We start from the raw sequence: 14,145 nt of genomic DNA, 5'->3' as shown, positions 1-14,145 counted from the left end.
TTTTAGGCTGTATGATAAAGTTTCACTGAAACATCTGGGGAATACTTGGGGTACGATTTATAGGATATTTTTACAGAAATTATAGATCTTTTTTTTATATTTTAGGTAATTTGTGTGGATTTTGGAAAAGAACAATTCCAAGAAATTCAGATGTTTGGAAGAAATTTAGTTTGTTCTAAGCCTTCCTGCGTTCATCATCAAAAGAACAATGAAATTGACTCCCACATCCCGCTCTAAATGCCTGACACCACTTCTGACTGACTGAAGACCCCCAACAACACTCAGCCTTAACATCTGCTCTAAAACCAATCCAGGGCTGGATTTACTGCAGAAACTGGACCTTCAGGAGATTTGCAGACGTCCGAATTATTTACTTGATAAAGACAAGCCTAATTTGTACACTTATCAGATCCTACTGATCCCAAATCAGAGGTAAAAATTAAAAATAGTTTCCAAACAAAACCTCAGGTCTCAGGAGATTAAAACACGGCAGCTCGTCAAACCACTTCCTGTTTTGGTGCACCAAAAAACAGAACAGGGTGAGACCTCTTTCTTTCTTACGGTCTCTGACTCCCACGAACCTTCCAGGGCGGGGCTTCGAGGCCTGCGTGCAGTCAACATAATTACATGTAGCCATAAAAATCCTGTCTTAGTTACCCCGAGGGTATTTCTTTAACAGATCAATTAGAGCATTTGGTTTAATGAATTATAGATTAAGTACTATTTGCACATTCAGCACCTTCTTATTGATATATTTAATCATTAATTCTAACCAATGTTTGAGTCCCTTGAATGTTTGTATTGTCACAGGTTGATCATCAGGTGATTTAAAGGGACCTTGGATTCAAAAGAAACTAAGTAAGGTCTCTTATTGCTCCTTACTAACAGGTCTGGAAGATTTGTATATTTATTAGTGTTTTTTTAAGTGTTTTTAAGAATCTGAAGCAAGATTGAATATATACATTTAAAAATATGAAATAAACTATACATGCATTAGCCTGATTTAACCATTAATTCCATTTTAAATAACCCATGGATTATAATACATTCATGATTCAGCCTATTTTAGGCGTCGGTGTCATTTTTCATGACTCATTAAGTCAGTATAGACAGATACAGATAGATAACTGTGAGCTAAATACACTGAAACTAAGTGTTTAATGAAACACACATATTTATGTAATAATAACTGATAAATTCCAGTGTTCATCCACAAAAATAATCAACAGGTCAAACAGCAACACAAGTTTCAGCACTGTTGTCAACGTTTTATTACTTGAGAAGAAAACAGCAAATTAAAAACAAATGCATTTGCCACTTTTATTATTTCACCGCTTGAAGGACACCACGGCTGTACAGGAACAGAAATACTGAGTTATGACAGCATGAGGGAGGCCGTACAGGTGACATGTTTATGATGGGTTAGCGGGTGGGCGGGAGGATTGACAGATCTCTCTTGGCTTTGCATCTAATTTGGGCAGAGCTCGGCAGTCTGAGCCCTTTGCCTCACAGTCACACGAACCTGGGACTTGTGCTGCAGCCGATCATCTACCCTCCAACACATTCACAGCCTACACAGGCACATAAAAATCAGAATCCTTGGCTTTTATTTTGGCCAAAACAGACCTTCTGTGAAGCTTCAAGTGGTGGAATCGATTGATGAGGAACGATAAAATACTGAAATGATCATAAAAAGGAAAATACACGTCAAGTACAGGCGACAAAAATCAGCTGTGGAAGATAATTAGCTATTCTCCTAGGAAAGCTTTGATATGTACAGTCAGAGTGGTAGTGATTTCTCTAGTGGCATACCTGACAAAACAAATCATGTTGGAGTGAGTGAGGCGATGCTTGCTGGCAAACAAGGTTGGCACTTCTACAGCAAGGTTAAATAGAGTATGCTCCCTAACATATACAGCCTACAGCGAGTTTAAGTTTCTGGAGTGATGGCTTTATTTCATAAATAAAACGTCTGCTACAATAATTATTCTCAATAATCATAAAAATGCATCAAAGTCATAAGGCAGTGAAAGCAAAAGGTTTGCTCGCTGCACACACGGGGGAATCGGCGTGCAGATGGATCGAGAACCATTATTAAAATCGTACGGTTTTTCAGTATAATTTTGCCGTTTTGCTTCATAATGCAACATTGCGTCCTTCTCATGCAAAATGCATTGATTTATTCTGCAGGTGATGGTTGCGGCGAGTGGCGAGCTGCAGCATTTTGGAGAGTAGGAGCCTGTCTATTCTTCTGAGAGTCCCCGGAGTTAATATGTTGAGTTGTGGATGTTGGATTCTGGGAGGTTGAACAGAAAACAGCCCTCAGTGTTTACTCCTGGAAGAAGAGAGGAAACAGCAGTTAGTTTGAACATCCTGCATGTTTAATCACATCTGAGGCTGCAGTGCCACAGTGCACCCTGCTGCCAGACATGAAAAAGGAGACTGATAAAAGGTTATGGCAGTTTTGCCCCCATAAATAGATGCACCCAGGGACTGCAGAGCTTACAAGAATGCACATAAACATAGATACACACAGGCTTCTAGGGCAATTTCTAGCTGTAACTGACCAACAAACAGTGTCCTGATGGCAGGCAAGCTAGTTTACAGTCCAATTTGAGTGTGACCATAAGCAGTGAGTCATCGAGGCTGGAGTCACAAAAGAACAACAAAACAGTCATTCTCCTTCTGTGACCGTGTGGTTAACCTGTCGCACAAATCTTCTCCAGTCCACCACAGTTCATTTAACACATCTGTAGTTTCATTTTCTCTAAGAGGGAGGGGAGGATTCAGAGAGAAGTCTGTACAAAGAGAGACGGTCAGGAGTCCTAACTTGAACTTAGAATTCTTATATGAGAGATGAGATTTAAAAAAAATGGAATAACTCTCTGAAATAAAGGAAGTTTGGAATATTAGCGAAGTTCATGAAGGGCCAAACATTGATTAGATTTTGAATTGAAGGACATTTTAACATCTTTTGAGACTTGGTTTATTCAATCTAACCAAAATATTAGAACAAGACACCCAACACAATCTCAGCAGTTGTTCAACACAAGTCTGCTTCTGCTCGATGTTTCTGTTGGTTAAAAAAGTTTTCCCTTCCTCTGTAACTCTGCTAAATGTTGCCAAGTTCATAGGTTATGGTAGGGTGATGGTGGGTCTATATAAATATAATAAAGACATTGGTCTAGATCTGCTTTTTTTTTTTTTTTAACACAATTCAAATAAAGATTTAGTGAGTGGCTGACTCAATGATTATGTAATTCACAAAGAATATTTTTACATTCATTAAAATATGTAAAAAAAAAAGGAAAAACATTGGAATGCCTTTTTATAATTAAGATTAAGTCAATACTAAAAGAGCAAATCAACATTTTACTTTCAATGTAATATATTTATATAACAGTGATTTTTAAAATCTACTTATGTAAGTTTTAATCAGTGTTCACTAAAGTACAACATTGTTTTATGTTTTCTACCTTTGCATACATCTAATCATGTCACTGTATTAAAGGTTAAGTGAGAAAATTTAATTTTAGCAGTCAAATTATAAATGAAAATATTTAACTAAAAATTGAAATCTCAATTAATATAAAAATATAACTTTTAGTTTATATGCTGAATGTTTACTATAAGTGCATTAAAAAGATATGGTGGATAAGAATGTTGTGTAAGGTAATGGCACGATACAGTACGGTTCCATACGTTACAACAAGATACATAATGATATGATACGGTACAATACAATGCAATATGATACAGTAAGATACGATATGGTACAATATGATACAGCACGTTACAGTGTCATATGAGACAATATGGTATGATACCATACGATAGGATGCAATGTAATACGGTACGACGTGATGCAGTATGATAAAGTAGGGTAGGATACAGCACGTTATAGTGCAGTACCACACAGCACGATATGGTATGATACAAAACGGTTTGTTACAGTTTGATACGACACAATACAATATGATGGTATGACACAGTACGTTAAGATACGTCATGATACGGTTTGATAAAGTATGATACATTACAGTGCGATATGACAAGGTACGATACGGTACAATAGAGCAGTGTTTCCCAACCATTTTTCCTTGGAGCCCCCTCTACATGTACCTAAGAAAAGTGGAGCACCCCCCATGACCCAAGAAAGAAGGAAGTTACACACTGCTGCCAAAAATCAATACAGATTTGAACTGTTTCACTGATAAAACCCTAAGTTTTGCCTAGGATAATAAAAATAAACAGCTGTGACTTCTCTAGATAAAGACTCATGCACTGGTGCTACGTTAGAGACAACGCATTTTTAATTACAAACCTTTAAGCTCTGCTGAAATAAAACAAGTGTAGGCCTGCAGAAATTATGCCTTTCATTTGGAGGGGCAGGGGATCGCTTTAGAGTAGTAAAGTACAGAAAAGCAGCACAGAATTCTAGGTTTTGATACAGCTTGGTAGGTATCTGACATGTTGGCACCGGTGCCATTTGGATGCTGGTTTTTGGTACTCATCCCTACACACTACGATACACTAGGATACTCGGCCCTTTCTAACTTTGATATTGCATTACAGCGATTCTGCAAAAATAAAATATGGTAAGACAATCATATTACCAAACATCAAAGGCTACTATTCACTGATGTTTAAAACAGAACTCTACAGGAGTGAAGAGCATGATGAATGTTTTTATTTACTGTAATTCTTGTTTGTTTTTGAGTTTCACCTCCTATCACGCTTCAGTCTTCAACTTTTTTCACTGTTGTTAGACAAACTGATGTTATCTTCCTCTTTAGCTGATTAACTTTTGGTAATTTTCCCTCAATGATGGCATAAGCTCCACATTGAGAGATTTGGTGAGACAAAAGATATCCATATTGGTACCAGCAATGTGAAAGTTGTATCAAAAAAGTTAGGACAGTGATTCAGTGCTACATTGATATTTTTTCCCACTCATATTTATAAATTACTAATCACATACATCGGCCTACAAGAAGTCTAGGAATGAAGTCCAATTCTGCAGCAATGATGCTGAGATGTCTGCAAAAGTTCCATGATTGAAGCTAGGTTTGCAAGAGAAGATTTGTGCCTCCTGTTTTATGTTTACAGATCCTTTATTTGAAGTTTCCACCAGTCTGTGTGACTCAAAGTAAGAATTTGTTCCACCTAAATGCCGACACTGTTGTCGTTTTGCCCAGTCACTGTGTGTTTTTACAGCAGAAAGAAAGCAGGCATCCATAAGAGCAGAAAAACCATTTAGTATCATGTTAATAATACTGCTACTCAGAAACACAGCCGGTCTGCCACACAGATATTAGACAGCACACTCACACAAAAAAGGACTGAGGGGCAAGGCTGCAGAAACAAAGCCAAGCATTCCCATCTGGTGACTCACGCAAGTACACACATGCACGCTGGCTCATCCCAAACCCTGCGCCTTGGGATCTTTTCATCAAACAGCCAGTGAAGTAACACACCAATGAGCCAAAAGGTGAATCACAATCCACTGGACTGTTCCAGTTTCTAAAAAGGTGAGGAGGTGGAGAGTTTATAAGGACATGCTGTTTGAGTGTGATGGGATGAGAAGCTCTTTTATACAGCTCCACTCCAGAAACAATCCATACAACGCTGACAGCAGGCAAGTTAGAACACAAAAGGCTGCATGTGTGGAGTTAGTGCAAACACCCCTGAGAGGACTGTTGACCTATTTTTTACCTCCACACTGATAGTGAAAGTTTTACTGCATGTAGAAGTTTCAGACATGAGTGTTCTGGAAATAAAATTTAATCACTTCACTGATTTATCTCACACATCAACATTTCTCCCTGTAGAGCCTGTCCAGGAGAGTTTTCATGAAACCAAACTTTTACACTAATAAACATTGACAGAGTTAGAAGTCATGGGCACTCCGTATCGGGTCATTTGCTGTTTTTAATTATCAAAAATTGCAGGCAAACTCTTGTTTGAACTGCAGAAAAACAAGGGAATGCTTTAGTCTTGAATGTTTCCAATGATTTTCTGCCCTTAGGACTCTCTTTCTTTTGCTTGCAGCAGCTTTTGGTCAAAAATATGGCAGACCTGTAGTCAAGACCTGCCATTATTTTGAAAGCTTCAGTGTTTTTTTTTGGAAAATTGATGATCAAAGTAACAATTTGTACTGTTTTAATACATGTGATATAAAAACTATGGAAATGAGGGAAATTCTTACAGTCTTTAATTTGCCCTTTAAGTGAGTTTTAATGAGTTGAAATTCTAAAAAAGCAAAAAAATCTGCAGCTAGTGTTTCAGTCATTTATTGAGCTTTTATTTGCTGAAAATAGTTAAAATTCATAAAGATGCACAATGTTACTGGCATGATATCGGTATCAGCAGATATGAACATTTCTGCCAATATTCATAAATGATCTTTATTTTATATAAAAATCTGCCTTATTCAGCTGTAAACATTGGCCTCAACAACAAAAAAATCCATGGTATATCTCAACTGTGTGTATAGTCCGTCAAAACACAAACACATAACACATTAATATGAATGCATTATAGTTATATTACTTTAATAGTTTGGCTTAGTCTCTATGAAGATAATAAATGTGTTACTGCCTTTTTAGGAAAGGTTTTTAGGGTTATAAATACAAAATACAAAGCATGTACTCTGTTTAATGTCCTTTTTAGCTTTTACCTCTAAAATATTGTTTATATATATTTAAAGAATCTGATATCTATTTTACATAAGAAACATTAGATTCAGACATCTCCTACACGCCCTCTAAGTTTGTTATTTTATTCATAATTATTCTTGCAGTTAGACTCTTAAACTTTTATCTATTTTTGTATCTTCTGTGAGTTGCAAAGATTTAAAGTGATCCTGCACAAATGTGGCATTTATTCAGGGCGTATCTTGCAGTATAAACGTGCTGTAGAGTTTGGGTTTATGATCTCTCCTGTAAGAACAGAGCTCAGGAGAACGTCTGTGTTCACTTAAGATCAGATTTCAGTCGATGTGTTTGCAGCCGCAGACTCTCAGAAGCCGGTTCAGCAGGTATTTAATAGCACTGTACTGCTGCTGCTCTTTGTGCAGCTTCACAATGTAGACAAAACACTTTGTGCAGAATGTTTTCAGAGAATAGAGCACGACATGCAGGTCCTGTTACTTCAACATGCCTTGTTTATCCCCCTGTATTTGCTCATGTAGAGAGGAGATTTAAAATTGTTTTGAGATTGCAATCAGTGTGTTAGATTTTTTCCTTGACAAACCAGTTGTTTAGTGAATGAAGCGTGAGTTTTGTGTTACATGCACAGGACATGCAGCAGCTCTCTCCAACAAAAACAAATGGTGTTTTCTCCCCAGTAGGGGGCAGTGTTGCAAGCAGATTGCAGCAGGTTGCATGAGACTGCCAGCAGCATTACTGTAAAGGTTTTTAAGCCTTGTCATTACGAGCTGAGACTATAATATCCGGTCTGTGTGCACGCACGCAGCAGCAGACCTTTTCCCTACAGGGGGGTGGAGCTGGAATGACAGCAGCATGATGCATTAGCTGTGAGTGCTACAGAAGCAGCGCCATCTGTACCAGTAAGAAGTGCTGATGGGAAAGCAGCATGCCCAAAAGATGGAGACCAGCTTGAAAAAAGACCCAGTCCAACCAAATCCAAACCAGACCAGACTAGACTCTACAGCTGGGACCAGGACTGGGACCTCTTTGTCTTACCTGGGTCAGTCCTCCCCCTCCTCTGGCGTGATCTCTGTCTCTTTATGTACCACTACTTTGGTCACTGACATGTCAGGATGCTGCTCTTTAGCCTCCTTTATGGCCTGAGCCAGAGCCTACATACGGGGTGTGATGCCAGGAGGGGTCACCAGGGGGAGACAGAAAAACGGGGAAGGCAGGGAGGGAGCGGGGATGTTGGAATGTGAGTCAATATGGCAACAAGGGAAGCCACGTTTAGTTACAAATGTCAAACTACCAGTATTTGTTAAAGTTAAGAGTTAATGATGTTTTTTCAAATGTCACAAGCTGTGAAGATAAATTTAGAGTCATCAAGGGTCAGGGGCAACTTAAGTTTACATGATCATAGCTTAAATCATAATGTTGACTGAAAAAGCAAAGAAAAAATAACAGAAAGCAAAAAATGAATAAAAATGGAAACAGAATTATAATAACTCTAAGAGACCTCATCGTGGTCGATGTCTGCGTCTCCCGTGATGACGATCCTCTTCTCAATTCTCGTCTCTGATATTCCTCCTTTCACCGTCTGAGCAACAGAGAACAAAAATAAGTATTCAAATCAGTGCACATATGCAAAAACAAATGGCAAAAAAATATCATCTTTGTTACTTAAACAGTTTAGCTTCAAGATTTATCAGGTTATATTTCAATGTAAGAAGCACAACAACAACCACAATCACCACGCATAATAAATAAGTTGTTTGCCTGAAAATATTTTAATAAATTAAGACAAATACATATTTTTATGTAAAATGGCATGATATATTTTTCAGTTCTGATTTCAGAATCAACATCAATAACCTCCATGACTGTCTCCATGTTTGTAGATTACATTGCACACATCAGGTTGTTTTATATGGCCTGAGCTCTCTCATGTGCCCTCCAGTAGTTTCCTCCAGTAACGTGTTGCATATACAGATACATCTAAAAAAATAAGACTATCATTTAAAAGTTTAATTTTTCTTGTGATTTAATTCAAGAAGTGAAACTTCTATACATTCTAGATTCTTCTCAGACAAAGTGAAATACCTCATGACTTTTTTTGTTTTAATCTTGACATGAAAAAGTCCAATTTGCAAAAGTTTCCTGAGCCTTCATTCTCTCATTTTGGTTCAGTACACACAACCATGATCATGTGGAAGACTGCTGACTTGACTACTGTCCAGAGGACAATCATTGACATCCTCCACAAGGAGGGTAAGCCACAGAAGATCACCACTGAAAGGCCAGGCTGTTCTCAGAGTGCTGTATCAAAGCACACTCATGGGAAGTTGACCGGGGTACAAAAAGGTGTACAAGCAATCAAGACGAACTCGGCCTTCTGAGGACTGTTAAAAAAAGCAAATTAGAACTTAGAACTTAGGGGAGCTGGCTGTTGCTCAGGGGTCCAAAGTCCTGTTTTCAGATTAAAGTAAACATTGCATTTCATCTGGAAATAAAGGTCCAAGAGTCTGGAGGAAGATCAGAGATACTGAGAATTAAAGATGCTTGAAGTCCAGAGTTTTCAGTTTCCACAGTCAGTTATGTTTGGGGTGTCATGTCATCTGCTTCCTTTGGTTTAGAGTCCAGAGTAAACGCTGTCAGCCATCTACCAGGAGATTTTAGAGACCTTCATGCTTCAATCTGCTGAGAAGTTTTATGGAAATACTGCTTTCCTTTTCCAGCAGGGCTTGGCACCTGCCCACAGTGAAGCCAAAACTACCAGAAACTGGTTTGCATTTCAAATTTTTGAAGCGAATCACAGGAAAAAAAAAACATGATTCTATTTTTTTTGAGATGCACCTTCAGGTTAGTATATTAACAAGAAGGCTGATGGCTCAGGCAGGTGCACATTTAAGGTGAAACTGCAACAATACCTCCTGTCTTAATGTGTTAGACATTTCGCTCTCTTAGGTACACTTCTAATCACCCAAATCTAATTGAGTCAGCTCTACATTGTCCAAGCATTAAAAAAAAAATATATATAAAAATACATTTTGAAAATCATAACAACATACTTTAGCAAAAGTCCCATAAACCTATTTCCTTGAGTTGTAATGAAGCTTGTATTTATACTGCACACATATAGAACGATACTTTCCCACCTCCTTCCTTGTAAAGTCTTAAGCATTACAGTAAGGCTGAATCAGACATATGTAGGCACCAGTAATGACAGCTTTACTCTGACCTTTGTGATATGTGTGGTCGTTGTAGTGCTGGTGGTTTCCGAGGTGATGGTCTGAGCACTCAGCAACACCCCGGGGTCCACGTCACCATTCGTGTCAACCTGTTGATAAGAAAGACACATATTTGTTCTCTGGGAAGTTAAACAGCACATTAACTGAACTCCTGATGATTACAACTTAGCGCTAAATGTTCGTTCACTAAAAGCAGCATTATCAGATTTTTTTGGCCACTTGAGGGAGGAGAAAACCATCAGTGAGTGAAAAAATCAATGTAGAAACACTAAAATGGTGGTTGTGTTAGACAACAGTTGTTCATTCACATGTTGGGCAGACAAAAGGCACCACAAGAATTATTTAAGAGTTACTCCCATCTGCGTAACTGAAATCCAATATTCACTCCTTGTTTTTTAGCTTGAACTCTGATAACTTCTGTAAAACAAGTATGTTAAGCTGCTAACAACTGCACTGCTTTACCAGACAGTGGCTCTGATATACAGAGCCATGCATGTTCTTTAGAAAATAGTGGGATTATCAGAGCTTTGAGACAGCTGAATGGGTTGATAGTGGAGCCTCTTGTGCGTCAGTCCCTCCACAGGTGGAGGTCAGGGCAATCAGAAAAGGTTCTGGGTGCCCATGCACTTCAAAAACTTCTGGAAACATTAAACAAACTGAACAAGCCATTTGAAATGATAAACGACTCAGTATTAGAAAAATAGCAGAAATGGCCTACATTGATTAAAAGACAGTTCAGCAAATTTTGCATGGAAATTTGAACATAACAAATGAGAGTGCCAAAGTTGACCCAAAACTTCTGACTCCTGAACAAAAGGAAAAATGCAAGCAAGTTTATGGAGACATTTTGGAACATTTTTTAGGAGGAGTGATTGCATGTAATAAAGCTTGGATCTTCCAGTACAATCCTGAGACAAAACAGTAGTCAGTGCATTGGAAAACACCATCGTTACCAAGGATGAGAAAGCACGACAAATCAAGTCCACATTTAAGGTGGATCTCTGTCCTTTTTTTACAAGTTGTTTTATGTTTGTATGTGTTTTTATTTCATTTTAAAGGTTTTTATGGTGTTCTTATCCGCTTTTATTTCCTTCCTTCCTCCTAATGTTTTAATTTATGCTGTTTACTCTATTTCTGTGTTTTTACTCTGTAGCACTTAGGTAAACTTTAATGTTTGTAAAATGTGCTATATAGATGAAGTGGATTGGATTAAGGCCATGTTGATTGTTTTCTTTGACATTAAGGTTATCATTTTGGAGGAGTGGGTTTCAGGAGGGTCAACAGTGAATCAACACTTTTACTAACAGGTTCTACAAAAAATGCGAGAAAAAATCCACAACGGTGGTAAAATGGTTTCATTCAAAGAGAGCCACAGCCCCAGCTAAAACTGCGCTCTTGCTAAAGCAGTTTCTTGCCCAAAACAAATCACAGTGCCTGATCACCCTCCCTATTCAACTGATCTAGCACTGTGTGACTTTTTCCTTATTCCTAAGATCAAATCTATGCTCAAAGGTTTTGAGACTGTTTTAGAATTTAAGAAGAGAACGATAGAGGCTCCGAGACAGAAGAAGACCCACTGCAGTGGTGTGTTGATGCAAAAGGGGAGTATACTGAAGAAGAGAGACAATCAAAAATGTTTATGTTCAATTAAATACTATTAAAGCATTAGTCTTGCTTTTTAATAGCCATACCTCATATAAGAAAGATGGTAACAGAACCCAAAACAGAGCCAAAACAAAGGAGAAGGTTCACTTACACTGATGAGGAGGGCACAAACAAAATTCTAAATTGGTTATAATTTTCTTTTGTGCATGTGTGATTAATGGGTATGCTTTGGACATCAACTTAAGGAGAAAAAATGTGTCCAGAGCTTGTATCTTCATCTATTTTATCAGCTACTTCATCAGTTTTAAGGTATTTTGACAGTTAGAGCACATCACATCTTACTCAACATTATGATAGAGAGAAAAAATCCAGCTGTGTTCATGCTTACCTCTCCAGACTCATAGGTGATGGTTTTTGTCTCTGTGTGGATCACAGGCATCTCTTTGGCTACCACCTCGACTGCATCAACAGTCTGAAAAACAAAATGGACACAAATAAAAGGGCTTGCAGATGAAGTGCAGCAGAACCAAAGCCATCTGTCAGCTGTCATGTTTGGTACAAACTGTTAACTGTACGCCTTTGTTATTAAAATAACTCCTGACCTTTGGTCATTAAATCAAATTGGAACAAATAAATCCCACATGCTAATAAAAAAATGAGCCAAAGACTGTCATTGGAGGGTTTAAATGTCTAAAAGGGCATGCAGTCATGCATTAGAGGCCCTGAACCAGTGAAGGAGAAGACGCAAATCACAAGGTTTTGATTAAGTCTGTGTACCACCCCCAGATCTGCACAGCAACAAACTGTGACGTTAGGAAGTTGAGACGCAGATCTCCATGCTTTTGGTCGAGTGATGCCCTTGATGATTAGTATCAAGATTGTGTTGACAGGAGGGGAGAGTGGAGGTGAGGTTACAAGACTGACGCCAAGGCCGCTGGAGCGAGGTTACCTCGGGCTGAGACACGGCCAAGGGTTCAGTTGTGAGCGTGTTGGCTGAGGTGGAGGGTTCAGTCAAAGTCTGCTCCTTCAGGTCTTGTTCCTCTGTTTCTGCCTCTTTCAACACTTCGCTTTGGACGGTATCATCATCTTCTTCTTCTTCTTCTTTTGCTTCTGGAGCACTTTCATCAACACAATTTTCTGCCAGAGCTTCCTCACTGCACACCTCCTGTTCTTCCTTCTTCTCATCGGTCTCCTCCTCCTCCTCCTCTTCTTCTGAGCTGCCTGCCTCTACACGGTGGTACCTTTCTTTCCCACATGGCAAAGGCGTCAACATGGCCTTCTCTACTTCATCTTCTGCAGTTAAGCCTTCATCTCCGTTTTCTTCCACCTCCTGAATACTATCATCAAACTCTGTGGGAATCTCTTTCTCCTCAAAATACTGCACCTCATCAGAGAACTGGACTTTCTTGCCGTCTACTTCTACCTCACCCTTGTTTTCAAAATCTGCTAATTCTTCTCTAACATTCTCCAAATTGCTCTCAGCAGCTTCCCCTTCCTTATTTTCCTCCCCTGTTAAAGGCAGACTCTCTTCCTTTGCACAATCTTGGACGTAAACAGGAGCAACAGTGAATCTAAAACTGTTATTTGTGTCTTTTAAAGTCAATGCCTCCTCTTTCACATCTGCATCCTTTTCTTTCTCATCTATTGTGTCCTCATTTTCCTTCCTTTCTGCTACACTCACTACATTTTCTGGTGGTGCAATGCAGCCAGACAGGCTTTCATCATTATCTGACCCTAAATTTGTGGCTAATGGATATTTTTCTGTGGATGCACACTGCTGTGCTTGCTCTGAGGATGGTGCAGTGCCTTCAACAACACTAACAGCTGTTAGCTCTGCTAAACTATCACCATTTTCATCCTCTTGTAAGACATTATCTAACTCCCCCTCTGCAGATTTTATTTTGTCTGTGAGCTCCACTGCAGTGCACACTGGCTCTGCGGTCTGGATATTCACCGTTGGCCCTGTTGACTCGGCTGGCGCTGCCTCTGTCTCTTTGGCAACCACTGCTTTCTCCTGTGGTTCAGGTGAGGTCTGTGAAGGATTAACATAACATTAGGTGATGTTTAAGCTTCATTTTGTCCAAAAATATCCAAGTTTCCAACCAAACCTGATAGAGAAATGAGAAGGTTAAACATCTTTAGGCTTTGAAAATGCACAGCCTGAAATAGTTACATTAAAAATGCTCAAATATTAAAATAGAATATGTTTCAGTTGTATAAAACCCTGATACTTTAAATCTGTGAAGACCAGAGAGGATTGGTCACCTTTTGAGAGGAGGAAACCCATCCCAGCGTGGACTGATGGGACAGAAAGATGGACATACGCAAGAAGAAAGAGAAAGAAAAGAGTCAAAGGTCACAGAAATCACAAGACAGAGTAAAGGGAGAGATAGGGTGAAAAAAAAATGAAAGCTCTAAAAAATAAATATTGCATGGATTGTATGGAATACCATTATATAGCCCATTAAATCCACTGAAACTAATGCCAAGTTGAACAAATCCTAAAAGCTCAAACAAAAATCCAGTTTTGGAGTCGCTGAATCCACCACCAGCAAATTTCTACTAATCTGCTTTTGAAAAACTGCTCCGTAAGAACAGTGAAATCTCTTTTGAGGTAGACCCATACAATTGTTTTACTG

General features: G+C 38.7%; 1 protein-coding gene across 1 annotated transcript in view; it reads right to left on the bottom strand.

Annotated features, from left to right (window-relative positions):
• Positions 1–1,256: 1,256 nt before the first annotated feature.
• Positions 1,257–14,145, bottom strand: part of epb41l3b (erythrocyte membrane protein band 4.1-like 3b) — a 71,124-nt gene continuing 58,235 nt past the window's right edge. Inside the window, exons 20-26 of the mRNA XM_041803670.1 lie at positions 13,772–13,804; positions 13,461–13,538; positions 11,895–11,978; positions 9,892–9,990; positions 8,170–8,250; positions 7,707–7,822; positions 1,257–2,335 (exon numbers count right to left, since the gene is read on the bottom strand). Of these exons, the coding sequence (XP_041659604.1) occupies positions 7,712–7,822; positions 8,170–8,250; positions 9,892–9,990; positions 11,895–11,978; positions 13,461–13,538; positions 13,772–13,804 (486 nt within the window). The 3' untranslated portion in view covers positions 1,257–2,335; positions 7,707–7,711. The remainder of the gene's footprint in view (positions 2,336–7,706; positions 7,823–8,169; positions 8,251–9,891; positions 9,991–11,894; positions 11,979–13,460; positions 13,539–13,771; positions 13,805–14,145) is intronic.

Source organism: Cheilinus undulatus, linkage group 13 (assembly GCF_018320785.1).
Source record: "Cheilinus undulatus linkage group 13, ASM1832078v1, whole genome shotgun sequence".
NCBI lineage: Eukaryota > Metazoa > Chordata > Actinopteri > Labriformes > Labridae > Cheilinus > Cheilinus undulatus.
The sequence above is the reverse complement of the archived record's forward strand: the minus strand, read 5'-3'. Positions and strand labels throughout refer to the sequence as shown.